Raw genomic sequence first — 22,489 nt, 5'->3', positions numbered from 1 at the left:
CCTCCTCTTTTCTTCTCGGAGGGGTTTCTAGACTAGACTAGGCTTGCCTTACCTTGGACTTGGACTCCTCTCTCCTCTCCTGGTGTGCGTGCTTCTGCTACCTAGCTAGCTAGCTGGTCCAATCGCTGCGGCCAGAGCCCCCGCGCACGCTACCGGGGAGGATTCCAGCGCCGTCGAGCAACGGGACTCTAGCGCCCGACAAGACACCGACCACTAGTAGACGCTGCCGCCGCCCTCCTCGCTCCTCATCCAATCCACACCATTCCGATTGGATTGGATTTTGGTTTCAACTACCCTGCACCCCGCGTGCGCAAGCGCTAGCTCCTGCCGCCAACCGCAACCGGCCGACAGCCGCCCTCCCTGCGCCAGGAGGTGCCCAGGTCTAGGAGGTCCTTCGCCGGCGACGAGCACCCACCAGGTATGCCTTGCCTGCGCACCCCCTTCTTCTCCCTGTATTCGGATCTGATCTAGCGGTAGTAATTTACAAGTGTATTGTATGCCTACTACTACTACTAACTTCGTTTTTTCCCCCTTTTTGGTTGATCAATTGATTGACCTATAACCCACCAATTCCAGCAGACCAACCGCAAGGGCATGTGACAAGCTGCCGCCTGCCTTTGCCGCAGGCAATGTGCTCCGACATGTCGGATCAGCACCACCACCACGCAACCAGGTATTTCGATTCTCTTCTCTTCTCTTCTCTTGCGTTAAGTTTAATCAATCCTCAGCCTCCTCCTCTGGCTTGGCTCAGGTTGTAACCAATTCATCAGGTTAACAAATTTACTTTACTTTGCTTGCTTCCATTGTTTAACCTTCCTCCCCTCCTCAATCAGGTCCAGGTGTATCATTCATATTACTGGACCTCTTGCAGAATACTCTCCCCTACCTTAGCCTTTTATTTTTACCATCAACATGTTATGTTATTATGCATCATCTGTTTCTTAAGCACAAGTCCTTTTTTTTCCTGGAAAGCAGTGTTGCACAGCTTGAATCTAAGTCAATTATTCACTGGCACTCTATGTGTTGATAACACTGAATAGGGATCTTTCTGTTTCTTTGCCTGTCAACAACTAGCAAAACCTGTACAGCTTTAGTTTTTGACAATCCGGTGTAAACTGTAAAGCACATAGATATGTATATGGAAGGCCCCCATCCTCGTCCTTTTCCTTTTGCCCAACACAACAGGGAGGATGCACCAGAGGCTAATGGTTACCATTGCAGTCCCCATGGTGCAGAGCAGAGTAAGGCTGCGGATGCCGATAAGCATATAAATCATCAGTCCACAGATGACAATGCTCCCTCCAGCGCTTCAGGTCACAGACATGGTCGTATCAGCCGTCATGCATCCACATCTTCTGTTGATGATCGCTCCATCAAGTCTGGTGACGATTCTGATGGGGCCGAGAGTACCAATGGCAGAAGCAGTAATACGGAGATCTCATTTCTAGAAAATGATACCATCTGGATACCACCTCAAGCGGCAGATAAGGAGGATGAGGCCCAGAGTTTTGCTACAAGCATCGCTTATGACGACGATGACGATGATTATAGTGACGGGATAAAGTGGGTCCAGTCAAGTTTCCCATCCCCTGGTAAGCAGCATGATGCCAGCACTAGCAATCATAGGGAGGAACGAGAAAAGGCGATGCTAGAAGCTATGAATGGCCAGCTGAAGATACTTGTCAGTCGGTTTCTCGCATCTGCTGGCATTGCGTCTTCCAACGAAGAGGGTAGTGATAGCTGGCTTGACATTGTCACCTCCCTGTCATGGGAAGCAGCGCTACTTATCAAACCTGATGGTAGCAAGGGAAAGGAAATGGACCCTGGCTCTTACATCAAAGTCAAATGCGTAGCATCTGGTACTCGCCGGCAAAGGTGAAGCAATAATTTGTCTTCACCTCAATACATAGGAATAGGATTTCTGTTTCTGTTTCAAACTATATCCGTTAACCTATGGCAATGTTGGTTTGGTTGCAGTGAGGTGATCAAGGGGTTAGTCTTCAAGAAGAACGCTGCTCATAAGCACATGCCGACAAATTGCCACAATCCTAGGCTTCTACTTCTCAAAGGAGTCATTGGGCATTCTGATGTCGGTTTGTCATCATTTAGTTCAATGGATCAGGTTAGATGCTACATATTTATATATGTATGCAAATATTAAACCTCGGCTTCTGTTTTTTTTTTCACGGAGGAATAATACCTTCTATTTTCTATGCCTCTAACAATCAGGAAAAGGATCTGTTGGAGAGAGCTATTGGTAAAATGATGGAGATATGCAGTCCCAATGTTGTTCTGGTCGAGAAAACTGTTTCACGAAACATTCAAGAACTTCTTCTGAAAGAAGGTGTCACGCTAATTCTTGATATGAAACTCAACCGGCTACAAAGAATTGCACGCTGTACAGGCTCTCCCATAATATCGTTTTCAGAAGTTTTGGATAAACCAAAGCTGAAGCAATGTGACTACTTTCATATCGAAAAATTTATCGAGGAGCACAACAACGCCAGTGAGGGTGGAAAGATGACATCTAAAACATTAATGTTCTTGGAAGGCTTTCCGCGTCCACTCGGTTGTACGGTATGTATAGTTCGTGCTCATTGTATACTGGAAATAGTCTATTCCATTCGCACTAATACCATTTATTGAATTAGTAGCAAGTCCCAAACTGATTGGTATTCCATACCTTTTGGATTAATATTTACAGTTAGAGTGGTTTTCTTTTTCAGATACTGCTAAAAGGAGCAAACAGTGAAGAATTGAAGAAAGTCAAACAAGTAATGCATTTTACAGTCTTTGCAGCATATCACTTGATCCTTGAAACATCTTTCTTTGAAGATCAAAGGGTTTTTCTAAATGATAAAAGTACCCCGAAAGAAACTTCTGTTACTGGTACAGAAGGGACATCACCAACTGCTTATGATGTTGCTGCTCTTAGTGGTGCTATCCCTAGCTTTCCTTCACATGATGACTCTCCAGCACTTAGACTGTTCCATGCCACTTCTAACAGCTATGCTGATGTGAACAAACCTTTGACATCTCCAAGAAATGTGGATTCATTCAGTTCAGTATCCAGCAGCTCTGCAAATGACCTTGAACAAGGTGCAAGGCTCAATAATACTGAGAGGTTAACATTACCAGTCCAAGGGCCACTAAGGAAATTGTTCGCTGACATGTTACACCAGAATATTTACTTACCTGTTACTTCATTGCAAGAGGCAAATGATAATAGGAAGGAAGTCAGGGCTGAATCCGGTCAAGAAACTGTTAGTAATGGTTTCCATAGGCCAAAGATAGAAGAGTCTGCAGTTTCCATTGAAAATGGGGAGTCCATAAATGATACCCAGAAACAAGAAATTACTCAAGCAATAATGCCGAGTAGTTCTTCTGTAAGTGATAAAAATGGAGAATCACCTGTTATGGAAGACAATGGGGCACATAGTACTACAAGTATTGTTATCAAAGAGAAATATGTCGACGATGATCAAGCTGATGATGCACTTGATTCTCACAGCATACTGATTTTGATGTCTAGCCAGTGCACGGAAAAGCAGGTTATCTGTGAACAAAGCCGTTTAACCCGTATAAAATACTATGGGAGTTTTGATGTGTCCTTAGGGCGATATTTGCAAGACATTCTGCAGAATCAGGTGACACTATTTCATAACCTTCTAGTGTTTTGTTCTTATGTGAAATATCTGTGTTTTGTGTTTGTAATACAATTTGACTCGGTTGCTGGAGGCTCAGCTTTTAATGTTTCCCTTGCAGAAACTGAGTTGCTCCTCATGTGGAGAGCCTCCAGAGTCGCACATATACTCCTACACGCACCGAAATGGAAATTTGACCGTTCTAGTGAAACGTTTGGTGCCCCAACACCATTTACCTGGTGAATCCGAAGGAAAAATATGGATGTGGACTAGGTGCTCGAGATGTGATCATGAACACGGGGTATCCAAACCAACTCCAAGAGTACTAATATCAGCTGAAGCACGCAACCTCTCGTTTGGGAAATTCCTTGAACTCAGTTTTTCGAGCCACTCTGCAGCAAGAAGGTTATCCATATGTGGACATTTGGTCAACAGGGATTGTTTGCGCTTTTTCGGGTAAACTTCCTGCTAGCCATTAGGGTTTCATATAACAATTCCATGGAAACTACCTTTTTTGCAGTTTGGTGATGAATACTTCCTCTTTCTTACTAATTTCAGGTTGGGCTCTAAAGTTGCTATGTTCCGGTACTCATCGGTTGAAATTTACGCTACCTGCAAACCACAACCTACTCTCCAGTTCATCAACCCCATCAGACAGGATTGGTTTGAAGTACAAAGGAGAAATGTATGGTTCATTCTCTTGACTGTTTTTTTCATTACTTATCTTCAGTTATTGTACAATGGTGCCTGACGCCTATGCTCCATCTTTCAAGATTCATGCTAAAGGTATGGCACTTTTCTCTGGGGTTGCAAGATTTCTACAAAACTTGAAGAATGAGCATCCTGATGCAATAACATTAGCAATCAATTGTGGCCTCGCACTCCCTGTTAAGGACTTCACTGAACTAGAAGAGTTGTTGATAAAAGAAAAGGCCCAGTTTGAGGTGGGTATATGCATTCTATTTGCCTCGGTGTTTGTTCTGTTTATTATTGTTGAATGAATTTTTATATCTGTGTTGTCCTGCAGAGTTCTGTGGACAAGGCCGCTGATCAAAATGGGATACTGTCATCGTCTGTGCATGAACTATTGAATATAAATTGGTACTATCAGGACCTTCTACTTGAGCTTTACATTTGGGACCGCCGTCTACATCAATTATTCTACTGTAAATCTGTCCAACTAGAAAGTGTTGCTAATTACAAGAATCCTGCTGATACTGTTGATGGGATCTATGGCGATAACTCTGGTATTGATAAGAAAATCAGTGAATCTACATATGACAAAACTACAATAGCTCTGAGGGTAGCCAGTACCACGGAGTCTGCAAGTAACAAACTTGATCCTCAATCAGGTGATGCTGCAGCACCCTTGCTTGATGAAAGCCAGGAAGCTGGGCACTCGGAACTAACTTGCAATGGAGGTAGTAAAGCTGAAGAATCATCCATTGCTCATGGTCAAATAAAGGTAGATGGCACAATAGAAAGCACAAATGATCCTTGTTTCGAAATATCCAATGATAAGGAGGTCCAGGTCAATGACACAGTAGCAGATCCAATACCCATGGAACAGGAGCCTTGTAGCACTCCCCAACAGTTCAAATATCCTTATTGGGATGAAAGGGAAAGGTGGATTTGGAATTCAATTGCCGAGTGTCAATTGGCTTACAGGAATGACATTCAAATTGGATATTTGGAAAAGTTTGAACTCATTAACAATTATTTGCCACATTATCTTCCTCCCTTGTTTGAACAACATGACGAGGCATACTCTCCGCAGTTTGCGGTAGGTCCAGGTGGTAATATTTTGTGCATAATGGAAGATGAGATATCCAGCATAATAGCTCGTGCTCTTGCCATATCTGATGAACGCCGCCATTTGATAGATTTAAAATTTGAAAATGGAATGGATTATTCCAAGGGAGAGCATGCTAAAGCAATGGAGAAATCTTATAGTTTTCTGTCTGAAAGTTTTTTCAGCTCGTCACCATGGTCATCTACAGATTCTGAAGCAAGCTTGTCATCTCTGTCTTCATTTTCATCTGATGACTTTTCTGGTTATGATAGCTCATCTTTATTGTCCCCGATGCATCCAGAAATGACTGTGAACGGGAAAGTGACTCTCAGAGGCAAATATTCAGTCACTGTTGTATATGACAATCAATTCTTTGCACTCCGAAAAAAGTGTTGCCCATCCGAGCTTGCATATATTACTTCCTTAAGCCGCTGCAAGAAGTGGAATGCTCAAGGTGGAAAGAGCAAGGCCTATTTTGCAAAGACGACGGATGACAGGTTTATCATAAAGCAAATCAAGAAAACAGAGTTCGAGTCATTTATTAAATTTGCCCCTGATTACTTTAAGCATGTTTACCATTCTCTGGACACTGGAAGCCAAACTTGCCTTGCCAAGATATTAGGAATCTATCAGGTAGTTATATCAAGAGCTCGAGTTTGATTTCGATTCATTTTCCTGCTTTTTTTTCATGTGGACTCACTTGCCTGTTTCAGGTTAAGCAAATTAGGCATGGCAAAGAGGTAAAGATTGACTTGATGGTGATGGAAAATCTTCTCTTTGGTCACAATATTTCACGAATTTATGACCTCAAAGGTACTACTTTTTCGCGACGCGTCACTGACTCAAATGATCATGATACTGTTTACCTGGACCAAAATTATGTTGAGGACATGGGTTTTTCTCCAATCTATATTGGTGGAAGAACAAAGCATCTTTTGCAGCGTGCAATCTGGAATGACACTGCTTTCCTCACTGTAAGCATAAAGCACATCTTTGCCACAGTTACTGGCATGTTTTTTCAATGATAACATTTGTGAACATAATTATTGTACTTGCAGTCAGTGAATGTCATGGACTATTCTCTACTTGTGGGAGTGGACAAAGAGAAGCACGAACTTGTGTTTGGCATCATTGATTATCTGAGGCAATATACTTGGGACAAGCAACTGGAGACATGGGTGAAGACTTCTCTGGTAGTACCCAAGAATGTTTCACCAACTGTTATTTCCCCCAAGGAATACAAGAAAAGGTTTAGGAAGTTCATGGCGAAGTACTTCCTGTCAGTTCCAGACACATGGAGTCCTGATAATTCTTCTAGGCAATGCAAATCCCTTGGTCCCAGCAATCACAAGTTGGCGGAAGTCCAGAATGGTGATAACCTGCTTCAGCACCTAAATGAAACTGAGGGGTGTACCTAATCCTGTGCAGGACTTCCTGGCAGTTTTGTTGAAATCTATCCCATTGTTGTTTGGCTACTTTTCACTTTGTAAAATGGTGTACATAGGAGGACCTCACTGTTAATCTATCCAAAAGTTTGCGGTTTTAGGCAAATTGTTGGGCAAGTGAGGTCCACAGGACGTGTACCTATACAAATGTTCATTGTTAATTTCACAATTATTATAGTGAAATTAAGAATTCATATGATCATTTTTTGGACGTACCACTTGTGTGACTGAAGCAGTCTATTCTTCTCTTATGACGAACTGTCCAAGATAGACATTTCCCACCTCTATTGAAATTAGGTCAATTTGAGTATTATGTTGTACCATGTACCCCCAGTGTACTTGCTGGGATCTGAAAGCGGCGCCGTATAAAAGCCTGCCCTCTGATCTTGTTGCACACAGCACAATACAGATTTTGTGTTTGATGGATACTGTCCAGTTTCGGTATGCCCCCTTTCACTTCTTTTTGGTTCTGCACAATGTACAGCTTTTTCAGATCTCCTGGTATAGAACATATTGCAAGCTACTCTGTATTTTCTTTTATAAACCGAGTTCTATTGTTACTTAGAATGGGTAATTAAGTTTACTTGTTCTGTTTCTGGAATTTCACTCAATATGCATTTATGCCCTGAAACCATTTTTATACGCATTTATGCCTTTTTTATTTTTCAGATATCTTCTCTGTAGATGAGGTTCTGCATCAGGCAGTACAGGCCTGGTGATGTGCCTATCTATGTGCTAATTTATTGCTATACAGGTATGCCTGGACCATTGATGAGGTAATTTTTTTCTGTCAATTCATGACTGAGTACAAACTTCACTGATCAGTTCGGTACTTAATTATATGCTACTTTCCCATTCTTGAGCCAAAGCACAGTATCATCTAAGTTGGAGCTTGTATTATAATTTTTGCTTGACCAGATAACTGATACCAAGAACTTTTCTTCTGTTGGCTCAGGTTGACTGAATGTTAACCTGACATTTTTCTAATCAATCAGTATTTTGATTTTTCAGTTCAGTGTGAATTCATGATGAGCAGCTTATATTTTGGTCAAGCGATTCTGATTGCTGCTTTAAGAGGTGATCATTGTGTTTGTTTGAGGAAGAGATTGGATTTGGTGGGCTGATGAAGCTCAGCTTTTCCCACCAGAGGCAGAGCCCTAACCCAAAGTATGGAATATGGATTGCCCTGCTGCTTACCATGATATCGCTTGCTTTTGGCCCTGCAAGGCAGCTCAATCAATTTGGCATTGCAACCTTTGCCGGCAGTGGTTCTCTTCATCCGATTGAGGGCCAGAGGATGATTCTGGCTCAAAAGACGTTCACAAAGTGATCATTCTGTTCCAATTCCAGAAGGCTGTTCGTCATGATTATACAACCAAATGGTGACTGGGTCCAGATATCAAAGAGAAGCATCACAAGAAAAGAATCTCACAAAAGCGGCCACAAAGGTACCATCCCTCCCTTAGGTCGTTTGTTCATCTTCTCTGTTTTATTAAAATGACCGGTCTTTTTTGTACCATTCACCATATTCTTGAGCTGGTGGGAAGCGACAATACGGTTCAATGGACGAAAGCATAAGCCTACCACAAAAAACAAAACGAACAAGCAAAAAAGAATAAGAACAGAAAAGTCTAGTTTCTTCTTCCTTTTTGTCTCCTATATATGTCCAACAAGTTGGCCACACCACCACAGTGCTTTCCCAGTTATAGAAAAGGGCAAAGAGTTGGTTTTCCTTTTTCCGAGGTCTGATTGGTGGCACTCGCGGATTCTCCTTTTCAGCATCAGCTGTGATATTATTACCATATAGATATAACTACATACTATAACTAAAAGGACGTCTAAATCTGAAGTATATTATGTTGAAAAAAATGCTAGAGATATGTTCTGGTTCTGATTCCGACAATAGGCAGGCACAATAGGAAGTGGCAGTACCGCCGTTGATTGGGAAGCATACAAAGAGGAGGATGATTCTGCTGCTACATGCGTGACTTAAGTATGGACACCCTACTAGAGTGATTGCTAGCTTGCTAAGCTAGCTAGAGAGTAAACAGCACAGCACTGCACTGCACTGCACTTAACCAGAGAAGGAGAGGAGAGGAAAACAAATTAAACAAACAAACAAAAAGCACCTTTTCTTGGGTTGCCTAGATTTGTTAGCCTCTTGTTGGAGGAGTATCTACTAGTAGTACTAGGGTGGCATAGAATAGAAGTGGAGCTGCCTGCTGAAACCGTTCTTCTGAACAACTCATCTTGTGATTGTGAAGTTTAATTTTGTTTCAGCTGATAATCTAAGGACGGGAGGAGCTAGCTAGCGATGGCTGCAAAGGTGGGAGAGCATCTTCCTGCCCTCGACGATCTCATCGAAGAAGTCATCAAGCTCAGCGATGATGGCCTCGGCGCCTGATCGCAGCATCCCAACCCAGCCATTGATGATCTCGGCTCTCTGGCCGAGGCTGTCTCCGATGTCGTCGCCGTAGCCACCCATGGCGACGACCCTGTCGAAGTCCTGCTTGAGGCCGTCGATGGCAGCCCTGGCCTGGCGGAACTCGTACATCATGATCCCGCCAGCGCTGCTGCCGCCGCCGATGATGCATCCTTCCATCTCCTGGGCGACGCGCTGGCGCAGGCGGGCGACGGACGCGACGTAGCCGCCGCCCGAGGCGCGGAGCTGCTGGTGGTGGGCGACGGCAGAGCAGCCGGCTGTGAGGTCGGGGAGGCAGGTGACGGTGCCGGAGATGAGGAGGACGAGGAGGAAGGAGGTGGCGTTGCGCAGCGCGTAGAGGACGCCGCGGAAGCCGTTGAAGGCGTTGAGCTTGAACTCGAGCGGGGAGCGGTCGTCGAGCAGGAGCGAGGCCGGGTCGAGCCTGGCGTCGGCGAGCGCGCGGTTATCCTGGTGGAGCGCGACGGCCTGGCGCCTGGGCGCGGTGATGGCGCGCTGGAGGTGTCGCGCTGCTGCGGCGGCGTGGGAGTGGGAGCCGCTGGAGCCGGAGCCGTAGGGCCAGTCGCGGAGCGCGGGGGCGACGCGTGCGGCGGCGGCACAGTAGGCGTCGAGCCCCGCGGCGCCCGCGCGGGCGAGCTGGCAGGCGTCCCACAGGCGGGAGGCCTCGTCCATGTACTCGTCCAGCCAGCTCTCCCCCGGCGGCAGGTGGAGGCGATGCACCAGGTGGAGTAGCTGCGAGTGCAGCGACCGTAGCAGCGCCGCCGCCTGCTGGAGGAAGGCCGCCGATAGGCACGCGTGCGGGCTGTGCTGCAGCGCGTCCAGCCCGTGCGCCATGGAAGAGTAGAACCCGTTCATGCTGTTGATGTTGCTGTTGCTGGCTGGCCTTGCTCTGCTCAATGGTGGTGGTGGCGGCGGTGGCTGTGCATGGACAGGTGGACACTGGTGGTGTGCGCTTGAGCCTGCCTCTGCCTGGACGCTGGGTTTGGGTTTTATAGGCAGGCAGGGGAGGGACTATGGACTAAATGCTAATGAGTAATGATGGGGTGTCTGTTGTGCAGGGGGAACGACGATGATGGATTCTATTTTGCTGCTGCTGCTGCACCAGTCTGGCTTGGATTTCTATTCTTCAAGTCATGGCTTCCATGCCAGTTGCCAGATGCCCACTGCTTCTGTTTGGGCCGTCGCCTCGCCCCGTGAGCCTCCATGCTTCGTGTTGGCCCCCGGATTTTCTACACGGGTGAGCCGACCGTTCATCGACGTTACCGATCACACGCTATGGCTATAGGTAGAGGAAGAAAGGAAGAACAGAGCGCGCACTGGCAGGAGCTCTATAGAGGAGATAGCAAAACTAAACTCGCTCTCTTTATTAAGTTGCAATGAAAAACTATATATACAACTCTATCCATCTAATCCTAGTATACAGCCATGTCAGGCTATCATGTTGCTACAGTGACTAGATGTGACAGCAGCGCTTAATTTGTCGCTTGCCCCTGCGGTGGCTACAGTGCGGCAGGGGAGCCTTTCGGCGCCTGCCGCTGTCGCGGCTACAGTGCCGTGTAGGGGAGTCCTTTCGGCGTCTGTCCCTGCCGCGCATTCAGAGGAGAACGGCAGATTACTTAACAATTCTTTTCCTAATCCTGTTGCTAACCCTAGAACCTTCACCATGTCGATCATCTTCTTCAGCTTCGTGAACCGAAGACGGCCAAGCGGCTTGGTGAGGACGTCCGCGAGTTGCCGACCAGTTTCGACGAACTTGATGATGATCTGCCCTCCATCGACACAGTCTCTGAGGAAGTGGAACTTGACGTCGATGTGCTTGCTCCGGTTGTGGAGAACCAGATTCTTTACGAGGGCGATGGTGGGCTGGTTGTCCACCATCAGTGCTGGTGGGTGAGCTTCCACACCGATCAGCTCGCCCAGCAGCCGGCGTAGCCACATAGCTTGGCACGTCGCTGTGGCCATCGTTACGTACTCTGCCTCGCACGTGGACAGCACCACCACCTTCTGTTTCAGCGACAGCCATGAGATTGGAGCCGATCCGAGGAAGACGAGCACGCCAGAGGTGCTTCGCTGTCCGTCGATGTCCCTCGCCATGTTTGCATCGCTGAACACAGTGAGCTGCAGCCTACTTCTGCCAGCCTTGGGGAAGACGATCACCTGATCCACCGTCCCCTTATGTAGCACAGCAGCCGCTTCACCACAGCCCAGTGATCCTCTCGGGGATCCTCCATGAAGTGGCTGACGTAGCCCACGACGAACGCAATGTCCGGCCTCGTGTGGACTAGATAGCGCAGACCGCCGACGATGCTCCGGTAGAGTGTTGCATCTAACTTCGCCGCGGTACTGGCCTTCGTCAGCTTTAGCCGCTCCTCCATTGGAGTCACGCACGGCTTGCACTCAGTCATGCCGCTCCGCTCCCACAGCTTCGAGGCGTACGCGCTCTGACCGAGCGTGAGCGCCTCCTTCCCCTATCTCACCTCGATGTCGAGGTAGTAGGAGAGCGCGCCGAGATTGCTCATTCAAAAACAAGCCGCCATCTCGCGCTTGAAAACTATCGATGTCCTCCGCACGCGCGCCGGTGACAATCAAGTCGTCCACATACACGCCGACGGCAAGCTCCTCCTTTCCCCGTCGCCGTGTGTAGAGCGCGTGCTCGGTTGCGCACCGTGTGAATCCAAGCTCGCCCAGCGTGGCATCTAGCTTTGTGTTCCACACCCGCGGGGCCTGTCGCTGCCAGTAGAGTGCCTTGCGTAGTTGGAGCACCCTATGCTCCACTCTCTTGATGGTAAAACCCGGAGGTTGTCTGATGAAGACCGTCTCTGCCAGCTCACCTTGAGGAAAGCCAATTTTACGTCCAGGTGATGGACGCGTCAATCCTTTGCTGCTGCCAAAGCCAGCAGCAGTCGGATAGACTCCATGCGCGCTACCAGCGCAAAGACTTCCTCGAAGTTGATGCCCTCACACTAGACAAAGCCTCGGGCGATGAGGCATGCCTTGTGCTTGACAATGGCGCCGCGCTCATCCCGCTTGACCTTGTACACCCACTTTAGGCCGATCGGATGACATCCTGGAGGTGGATCGACGAGCTCCCAAGTCTCGTTTTTCTTGATCGCCTTCATCTCCTCCAGCATCGTCCGTCGCCAATTTGCATTGCACTCGGCCAGCGCGAATGTGGGTGGTTCCTCTGTAATGACAAGAAGCAGCTCTGGGTCATTGAGCAGCCGACCCGCCAGGTCTGAGGACCCTGTGCCATCAACGATGTCGTCCAGCCTGTGGAACCGCACCTCCTCACCGTTGTGGAAGGCATCCACGAACTTGGTGATGTCGCTTGGAGGTGAGACAAACTCGATCGGCGTCAATGAAGTCCCCTATTTCACCGGAGTGGTCGGCACAGCACTTGGAGTGCTCGGCACCCCGGCTGTAGTGCTCTGCACTACTCCTGGACCGCTCGTCACCACTCCTGAAGTGGTCGGCACCCCTCCTAGAGTGCTCGACACCAGTCTTGGAGTGGTCGACACCACTACAGGACAGCTCGGCACCACTCCTGGAGTGCTCGACACCCCTCCAGGAGTGCTCGGCATTGCCCCAGGAGTGCTTGGCTCTATTGCTAGAGTGGTTGGCATCTCCTCTCTAGTGTCTCCACCACTGTGGATGACCAAGTGCTCGATGACAAAGGTGCTGGTGAAGCCACCAGCTTCCTCCGTGCCCAGACTGTTCCAGTCATAGGCCTCCTTCTCATCGAACACGACGTCACGCGAGACAACCACCTTGCCTCTGCGTGGGTCGTAGAGCCGGTACGCCTTGGTACCTTCCGTGTAGCCTAGGAGCACCATTGGTGTGCTCCTATCCTCCTACTTGGTGAGGACCGACTTCGTCTTCCTGACATGGTCAATGCAGCCGAATGTCCAGAGGAAGGACACGCTCGGCTTGTACCCATACCAAGCTTCGAATGGCGTCTTGCCCTTCAGGATATTAGTGGGCGCACGGTTGAGGATGAACACCGCCGTGGTTACCGCCTCACCCCAGAACCTTGCTAGCATGCTCTTGTCCATCATGGATCGAGCCATACCGACCACCGTCTGGTTTCGCCGCTCCACCACGCCATTCTGCTGTGGTGAGTATGGTGCGGTGTGGTGTCGTGCCACACCCTGATCCGCGCAGTACACAGTGAACTCTACCGAAGTGAATTCGTCGCCCCGATAAGTCCACAGCATGCGCAGCTTCTTGCCACTCTCCGCCTCCGCGCGTGCCTTGAACTTCTTGATCGCCTCCACCGCCTCGTCCTTGCTCATCAGGAGTTGTAGCCACATATAGAGACTGCAATCATCCACGAGCAGGAGGAAGTACCGTCGACCACCGTTTGTGGCTAGCATGATTGACCCGTAGAGATCGCCATGGATGAGCTCGAGAGCGTCCGCCGCGCGATACTTGGCCGCTTTTGGGAACGGCAGCCTCCTCTGCTTCCAGGCCAGACAGCTGTCACACAACTTGCCTCCATGCTTGATGTGGGGCAGCCCTCGGACCATCTTCTCCAGTCGACCGAGCGCGTCGAAGCTGAGATGGCCAAACCAGGCATGCCACAGCCACGGCTCCTTAGTGTGCCATGCTGCCAAACACACCGCCTGCTCCACCTTCAAGTCGAGCAGGTACAATCGATTACATGAGTGTTTTACCTTTGCGAGAAGACGCCACTCCCAATCCTAAATCTTTAGGATCCCGCTCTCGATCAGTACCTCGTATCTGCACTCGTCCAGCTAGGCAATGCTGACGATGCTTGAACGTAGCTGTGGGATGTAGTACACATCCGTTAGCGCGTGGTGCTCACCGTTCTGGCACCTAAAGATAATGGTGCCGTGCCCTCGGATCACCACCCTTGAGCCGTCACTGAACTTCACCGTGCCGGTCACATTGCCATCGAGTTCGGAGACGACTTCCTTAGAGCTCGTCATGTGGTTGCTGGCACCGGAGTCCAGGTACCACCGCTGCTCCTGTTCGTCGCCCACATGTCTGAGGTGGACTTGGGCGCGCAGTTCTTCGAGGTGGACAGCCTTCAGAGCCTTGTCGTGCCCTTCCACCATCCTCACCTCTTCCTTCTTCTTCACCTCAATGTCGTGCAGTGCACAGAACATCGCCAGCAGGAGAGTAGCCTCATCATCCTCATCAGTCTACACTATATGAGCCTTAGCCTTCTTCTCCTGCTTGCGATTTGGGCACTCCTTTGCCCAATGGCCTGACTTACCATAGCGCCGGTAGGCGTTTGGGTCGACCTTCTTCTTCTTCTCTGAAGAAGCCTTGCAGCGGCGCTTGCCATCGCCACCACGGCTGGAGGAGGCTTCCCCAGAGTTCCTCCAGACAACCCACTCCTCCTTTGTCAGCAGCAGCTTGCCGCTATCCATCATTGTTGTGGTCTGCTCTATGCGCTCGTCCACCGCCCGCAGATGGCCTGTCACATCCTCAATGGTGAGGGTGGACAAGTCCAACATCATCTCTATGGTGAGAACGATCTGGATGTACTTCATGGGCATGGAGTGGAGGTACTTGGAGACCGTCTCTTCTTCATCGATGGTGACGTCGTGGCTCCTCAGATTATTGATGAGCGACTGCAGACGGAGGGAGAAGTTCTCCACCAATTTACCATCCTTGAACTTGAGGTTGGCATACTCTTGCTTCAGTAGTTGGGCCATTGAAAGGTCCTAATGGCTAGAGGGGGGTGAATAGCCTATTAAAAATCTACAACAACACTTAGCAAATCGGTTAGACAATTATGAGGCGAAGCAAGTGTTGCGCTAGCCTACTAAAATTGTAAGCCACCTACCACAATTCTAGTTAGTATAGTTTCTATCCACACAATAGCTATGTCACTATACTAAGTTAGTGTGCTCTCAAAGGCTAACTAAAGAGCCACACTAACCAAACTAACAAGCTCTCACAACTAGCTACACTAAAGAGCTTGTTAACTAGTTTGCGGTAATGTAAAGAGAGTGAGCAAGATGTTTATACCACCGTATAGAGGAGTGAACCAATTAATTACAAGAAGGAATATCAATGAAGACCAATCACCTCGGAATCAAATGATGAACACAATGTTTTTTTACCGAGGTTCACTTGCTTACCGGCAAGCTACTCCTCGTTGTGGCGACTAACTCACTTGGAGGTTCACGCGCTAATTGGCATCACACGTCAAACCCTCAATAGGGTACCATACAACTAACATAAGATGAGGATCACATAAGCCACGAGCAATCCACTAGAGTACCTTTTGGCTCTCCATCGAAGAAAGGTCAAGAACCCCTCACAATCACCACGATCGGCGCCGAAGACAATCACTAACCTCTGCTCGATGATCCTCGCTGCTCCAAACCATCTAGCTGGCGGCAACCACTAAGATTAACAAGCGAAACATGAACACCAAGTGCCTCTAGATGCAAACACTCAAGCAATGCGCTTGGATTCTCTCCCAATCTCACAAAGATGATGAATCAATGATGGAGATGAGTGAGAGGGCTTTGGCTAAGCTCACAAGGTTGCTATGTCAATGCAAATGGCCAAGAGAGTGAGCTTGAGTCGGCCATAGGACTTAAATAGAAGCCCCCATGAAATAGAGCCGGTGTACCTCTTCACTGGGCACAACATGGGGTGACCGGACGATCCGTCATATCGACCGGACGCAGGACCCTAGCGTCTGGTCGTGCGATGCACGCCACGTGTCTCCTCTCTTCAAATATTGAGCGCTTGATCCCAATGGTCAAGTGATGACCGGACGCGCTGCTGTGAAGTGACCGGACGCTGGACCTCAGCGTCCGGTCATTTCCAGTAAGCATCCAGAAACGATTTTTCACGATCGGACACACCCAGCGTCCGGTCACACGATGATGAGGACATGACACCCCTGCATATGCCCATGTTTAGCACATGGTATGGAGGGGTAGGAGGTCAGCAAGGGTGTCCAAGTCAAGAAGGAGGTCCGAGGCTAATTCGGTTCGAGTCCCCGAGGTGGAGGCCCAAAGCAACTCAAGTTTGAGTCTGCTTCGGCCTCCAGGACCAGTCTGCCTTAAACTGGTCACCCAGGACGCATCCAAACTCTGTTTTCGACGATCCACATATGGTTGAAAAACTAATTTGATAAGGAAGCCAATCCAAGTGGTTTCACATCAAAAGACCTTCGGATTCAACGGGAATCGTCGAAACAAGTCAGCGTCTAGAATCTGTCAGAGTGCTGCGACACCGTCTTTTGGTCCGTTGGACCGTGTATCGTGTTTTGGCCCATTAGGGGGCGCGTCCAGGGGGTGACGTCCAAGACTCTATAAATAGCAGCTGTCACTCTCCTTGGGGTTTGGGTTTTGTTTAGTTCTTGATTTTCTAGTGAAACATACATCGTTTTGCGGCAACTGTGCCACCAAGGCTGCTTGCTGTGAACCAGGGCCCCAGTTCTTGATCTTGTCCGCCTATGGCGATTAATCCTTTCGAATAAAGACTTGAACTCCTTCTTGTTATCTTAAGACTCATATTTATTTGCAATTTCAGATTACGTTCATCCTGTTCTTGCTTGTGTTCTCGATTCGCTTGCAGGACAGCCTTCTTGGCGAGGTCAATCGCGTTCGCGTGGTTGATAACCAATGAAGCAGTGGTGTAACAGTTGTGGGGTCCGAATCAATCTTGGTTCGAAGCCTAGATCGTGAACGTCGAGTCTCCACCAATCGACACTATCATACCTTTCGGAAGATCGAGCCTAGTCTACATCAAGTGGTATCAGAGACCTTGTTGCCCGTTAGGTATAACTTTGTTTCCCCTTTAGATTGTTACTATTTTTGCATTACCTATAGTCCACAAAAAGCAAAAAAAAATATACACTGCCACATATTTCATGTCCTATAGCCTCATTGTGCCGTGCAATTTTGTCTCTGTTTTGCGTTGTTGAGTTTGTGCGCTAGGTCAAGTTCTGGTTGCTGGTTTTAGATCGTTTTTAGTCTAATTTGTATTTTTTCCTTTGTTTTTCATCATAATCCGTGAACACCTTCAATTCTTGTTGTGATTCCTTTGTATTCATCAAATCCTAGTCCACGCCATCTTATTTGTTATACTTGTTTTCACTATTTCCATCAAATCCTTGCTGCCGTGACCAATTTTGCGTGCATTGTTCTTGTTTTGTCCTCTAATTCGGAGTGCGTTCGTAAAACTGGTCTAGTTTTCGCATACAAACTCGGATTTCGACATTCAATATATCAAAATTGATCAGAAATTTTTTTGGATCTATCCATCCCTCACTTTGTCAGGGTCAGAGATTTTTATTTTGGTCACAAGATCCTCTTTTCGTGGTCACGAGGTCTTTGTCGATTTCGAGCACGTCTTCTAAAAATTCCACAGGTCACGTCTTTCACTTGTTTAAGCTTATATTTTCTGTGGTTACTTCTTTTTTGCTCCTAAGTGAAGAAAAAAAGAAAAAAAAAGAAAAAGAAAAAGTCGAAGAATCCCAAAAAACAACAACCCAAAAATAGAGAAAAAAGAGAGGGGCAAAAGTGGAACAATATCTAGAGGAGCACATAGAGAGCGACATTTGAGCTGTGTTTGTGTGTGCTGATTTCTACCTTATTCCTAATCATATTCTTGCTATTTACATCACTTGATACATCTGGTACTTGGAACGTGAGTAGGCCAGCAACTAAGACAAGTACTTAGGATACTTATTCAGCTTTGCTATTCAGTTACGAATTTTGCTATTCCTTGCTACTATATTGTGCCTGTCCAAGCTCCACCTTCTTCTAACCAAGTATAGGTTTGCCTTACAACTGTTACACTCAAGTTACAACCGTATCACAGTCATCGACCGATTGCACCGCCTGTTGCTTTGGTAAGAACACTTGTTAGACCGTGATAAGACGCTTGAGAGTGTGTGTGACTTTACTCCTTGACCACATCCTATAGTAGTTCATAGGAAAATACATACTTGTGTATTTTCTTGTTTGATTCTAACAATGACAGGTTGTTCATATCCACCGACTTATGATGGTATAGGTGCTGATGAGTACATGGAATGGGAAATTATCATAGATAACATATTTGATACTCGCTTTATGTGTCCAAGGAGGAAGGTAAAAAATGCATCTAGTGTTTTGCGACATTCTACTTTATCTTGGTGGGAGTCTTTAGATCCTTCTGATAAACCTCAAACTTGGAATGATATGAAAGATCTTATGAGAGAAAATTTTGTTAATCCATCTTTTGTAATTAATTCAAATGATGAGGTGCATCAACTAGATCAATCTCTTGTTATTCCTCCTGCTATGCCTAACCTTTTGCAGGACAATATACAAAAGAGCGAGGATGACATGACAGAAAATGAGGAGCTCACAACCTCATATGCAAATTCAGAACCATCACTTCACAATGCACCTATTACTTCTACTGAAAACACAGGTAATGCCCATGGTGCTACACTCACAGAAGATGAGAATTATTTTAATGTACTAAATTCTTCCACACACCATGCTATCATAGAGCAATTGTTAGTGGAACCCTCTCTTGATTTATCTTTGTCCCATGATAATTTGCTTGATGTTCCTTGTGATAAAGATGAATTGGTTGATGATGCTTCAGTTTTACATGTTTTGGAACCAACCACTTGCGCTGAAAATAAACATGTTATTTATATTGCTACTAAAACTGATGAGTTCAAACTGTTGTCTTCTTTACATACTTTGGGTTACATTAAATTTAATATTTTGTGTAACCTAGATTGTTTGGAGGAGAGCCTATTTAAATATGTTGATTTACCTTGGTTTTCTAAACATACATATCATGTTATTGGCAAATATAACAACAAGGGACAATATATGATACATCGAGTATACATTCGTAGTAATATGAATTTTCCTTTTGTTGTACAAGATTATAATCGTTTAGAGGTCAGCCATAATCATACAAACATTTTCTCATGTTCCTCAAAGAAACAAGTTCACTTCCAAGAAGGGGAGCATTATTGGTTGCTACCTATGTCTGCTAGATCATCTATTCCTGCATTGTCTTTGGATAGTTCTAATCTTTTGCAGGATAGTGTTGACATACATCGTGTGCATTCGGATCATGGAGTCTACATGCTTGCTGAAATTCTTATGCGAGATGACATGCTACAAACTTGGAAACATGGTCATGTTCCTTCTCATAATTATTTTAGTTCCCTTTGTTTTCGCAACCCCGTTCTCCTTTATGTTGTGCAGGATCAGTTTCAAGCACAATCGACGCCGAGGATGGCTTTTTGTCAAGAAGGGGAGGATGATGAGGACATGACACCCTTGCATATGCCCATATTTGGCACATGGTATGGAGAGGTAGGAGGCAGAAAGGGTGTCCAAGTCAAGAAGGAGGTCCGAGGCTAATTCGGTTCGAGTCCCCGAAGTGGAGGCCCAAAGTAACTCAAGTTCGAGTTTGCTTCGGCCTCTAGGACCAGTCTGCCTTAAACTGGTCACCCAGGATGCATCGGGACTCTGTTTTGGACGATCCATATATGGTTGGAAAGCTAATTTGATAAGGAAGCCAATCCAAGTGGTTTCACATCAAAAGACCTTCGGAATCAACAGGAATCATCGAAATAAGTCAGCATCCAGAATCTGCTAGGGTGCTGCGACACCGTCTTTTGGTCCGTTGGACCGTGTATCGTGTTTGGGCCCATTAGGGGGCGCGTCTAGGGGGGTGACGTCCAAGACTCTATAAATAGCAGTTGTCGCTCTCCTTAGGGTTTGGGTTTTGTTTAGTTCTTGATTTCCTCATGAAATAGACATTGTTTTGCTGCAACTGTGCCGCCAAGGTTGCTTGCTGTGAAGTAGGGCCCCAGTTCTTGATCTTGTTCGCCTATGGCGATTAGTCCTTTCGAATAAAGACTTGAACTCCTTCTCATTATCTTAAGACTCATATTTATTTGCAATTTCAGATTGCGTTCATCCTGTTCTTGCTTGTGTTCTCAATTCGCTTGCAGGACAGCCTTCTCGACGAGGTCAATTACGTTCGTATGGTTGATAACCAACGGAGCAGTGGTGTAACGGTTACGGGGTCCGAATCAATCTTGGTTCGAAGCCTAGATCGTGAACGTCGAGTCTCCACCAATCGATGCTATCATACCTTTCGAAAGATCGGGCCTAGTCTACATCACACGGCGTCTCCCCTATGCGCTGCCACATCAGCAGGACCAAATGTAGCCCTCTAGCGTCCAGTCACTAAGTGACCTAGCGTCCGGTCAGAGACCGATGCCAGCGTCTTCGTGGCTTCCACTGACCAGACGCACGACTCCAGCATCCGGTCACTGTGTGACCAGCGTGACTAACTCATTTTCAACTCTATCTTCTTCACCCTTACTCAAATGTGCCAACAACCAAGTATATTACCTTGTACATATGTGTTAGCATATTTTCACAAATATTTTCAAGGGTGTTAACACTCCATAAGATCCTAAATGCATATGCAATGAGTTAGAGCATCTAGTGGCACTTTGACAACTGCATTTCGATACGAGTTTCACCCCTCTTAATAGTACATCTATCGATCCTAAATGTGATCACACTCACTAAGTGTCTCGATCACCAAAACAAAATGGCTCCTACCATTTATACCTTTGTCTTAGCCTTTTGTTTTTCTCTTTCTTCTTTTCAAGTCCAAGCACTTGATCATCACCATGGCATCACAATCATCATGTCATGATCTTCATTTGCTACACACTTGGAATGTGCTACCTATCTCATGATCACTTAATAAACTTGGTTAGCACTTAGGGTTTCATCAATTCACCAAAACCAAACTAGAGCTTTCAATCTCTCCCTTTTTGGTAATTGATGACAACCCTTTCACAAAGATATGAATTGAAATTCATTTGAATCCATGTTGCTTGCCCAAGCATATTTACCATGTGTAAAAGGATATGGACAAGTTTCATGAATCCCATATGGTAGCAATTTCTCCCCCTACATATATGCTAAGAGTTTGGATTGTAGCTTACACATATGCTTAGATAGGAAATATAGGAGTTAATGTCTACCAAATGATGCTAAGGTATAAAATATGAACCTTTGAAGCGTGATACCAATCGGAGTGCACCATTATTCCATCCTTAGCACCATGGTTAGCTTGATGCTATTTGGAAACACTTGGAAATGACATCACTAGATAACCTATGCATGCTAGATTTTTATTTCATCATTCAAACCTACAACTAGCATACACCACACAAGCATGGATATTGAAATTTAAAACTTATGCCATGCAAGCAAACATATGAAATGTACATTCAAATGCACCATACAAGTTCATGAGCCTGCTCTCCCTACTTGTGTGCTCAAAATTTTAATTGATCCCCCTTTCCTTTGTCATATCTCTCCCACTATGTCAAGTTCTCTCCCTTTGTTGTCTTTTCATCAAGTTCTCCCCCTTTGTTGTCTTTTCATTATCTTAGTACACTAATATCTTTGTTTTTCTCCCCATGTACTATTATCTTTGTTTTTCTTCTCCTTTGTCATCAAAGACCACAAAGGTTCAAAATGTACATAGGTTGAGATTATCAATGTCAATCAATGGGGTGAGGATCATATTCTCAAATTTGGTTCAATCTAGATCATTTACCAAAGATATTTAACTCGGTTTGATCTAAGGACAAGCTTCTTCACACCTCCAAATAAGGGTTATCTTGTACCATATTAAGTTAAACACTTATAGCTCATTTTTTAGATCAAACACTAGGTTTACAAGTCCACAAACATGTCATATGCTACCACTAGATTAAAATAAGCATAGAAACAATAGTGGTACCATACAATTATTAAATTCATTTGATTTTCATGAATGAGCCTATTAAATGTGAGAGATGACTAGATGCACTAAACATGTCCTTAACAAGGATGTATGCCATGCCAATCAACTTTTACCTTAGATTGCTCAAAGGAGAGGCATGTCATATAAGTGAGGGTGCATCAACACATATTTGAGAAATCCAATATGTTCAACTCATTCCTTAGCTTGCAAAACCTTTTCTCATCCAATGGCTTAGTGAATATATCGGCAAGTTGTTCTTTGATGCCTACACTCTCAATGCAAATGTCCCCTTTTTATTGGTGGTCTCTTATGAAATGATGCGGACATCAATGTGTTTTGTTCTTGCATGTTGAACCGGATTGTTGGTCAACTTGAT

At 46.2% G+C, this 22,489-nt stretch overlaps 2 protein-coding genes across 6 annotated transcripts; one reads left to right on the top strand and one right to left on the bottom strand.

Moving 5' to 3' along the window:
* LOC136500951 (putative 1-phosphatidylinositol-3-phosphate 5-kinase FAB1D) lies at positions 1-7,096 on the top strand. 5 transcript variants are annotated; one of them, XM_066496430.1, is made up of 12 exons: positions 1-418; positions 580-673; positions 1,222-1,875; positions 1,978-2,122; positions 2,230-2,577; positions 2,727-3,647; positions 3,766-4,100; positions 4,203-4,329; positions 4,418-4,588; positions 4,672-6,069; positions 6,150-6,410; positions 6,495-7,096. In XM_066496430.1, the coding sequence occupies exons 2-12, from the start codon at positions 630-632 to the stop codon at positions 6,852-6,854; spliced, it is 4,764 nt and encodes a 1,587-aa protein (XP_066352527.1). In that variant the 5' UTR covers positions 1-418; positions 580-629; the 3' UTR covers positions 6,855-7,096. The 5 variants fall into 5 exon arrangements, with proteins under 5 accessions (XP_066352527.1, XP_066352524.1, XP_066352523.1 ...); XM_066496427.1 differs by having other exon boundaries at positions 1,186-1,875; XM_066496426.1 differs by having other exon boundaries at positions 834-1,875.
* Positions 7,097-8,337: 1,241 nt separating this feature from the next.
* Positions 8,338-10,707, bottom strand: LOC136500952 (uncharacterized). The gene has a single exon (XM_066496432.1). It carries the CDS (start codon positions 10,174-10,176, stop codon positions 9,190-9,192), a length of 987 nt encoding a protein of 328 aa, XP_066352529.1. The 5' UTR covers positions 10,177-10,707; the 3' UTR covers positions 8,338-9,189.
* Positions 10,708-22,489: the final 11,782 nt, after the last annotated feature.

The sequence above is a fragment of the Miscanthus floridulus genome, chromosome 13 (assembly GCF_019320115.1).
Source record: "Miscanthus floridulus cultivar M001 chromosome 13, ASM1932011v1, whole genome shotgun sequence".
Taxonomy (NCBI): domain Eukaryota; kingdom Viridiplantae; phylum Streptophyta; class Magnoliopsida; order Poales; family Poaceae; genus Miscanthus; species Miscanthus floridulus.
This window is presented reverse-complemented; position numbering and strand designations above follow the sequence as displayed.

Excerpts from the sequence above, each read along its gene's own strand:
- LOC136500951 (XM_066496426.1), top strand. The coding sequence starts at position 1,133 with ATGTATATGGAAGGCCCCCATCCTCGTCCTTTTCCTTTTGCCCAACAC. Across the intron at positions 1,876-1,977 it reads TCTGGTACTCGCCGGCAAAG|TGAGGTGATCAAGGGGTTAG; the intron begins GTGAAGCAATAA and ends GTTTGGTTGCAG. Across the intron at positions 4,330-4,417 it reads TTGAAGTACAAAGGAGAAAT|ATTCATGCTAAAGGTATGGC; the intron begins GTATGGTTCATT and ends CCATCTTTCAAG.
- LOC136500952 (XM_066496432.1), bottom strand. The coding sequence starts at position 10,176 with ATGAACGGGTTCTACTCTTCCATGGCGCACGGGCTGGACGCGCTGCAG.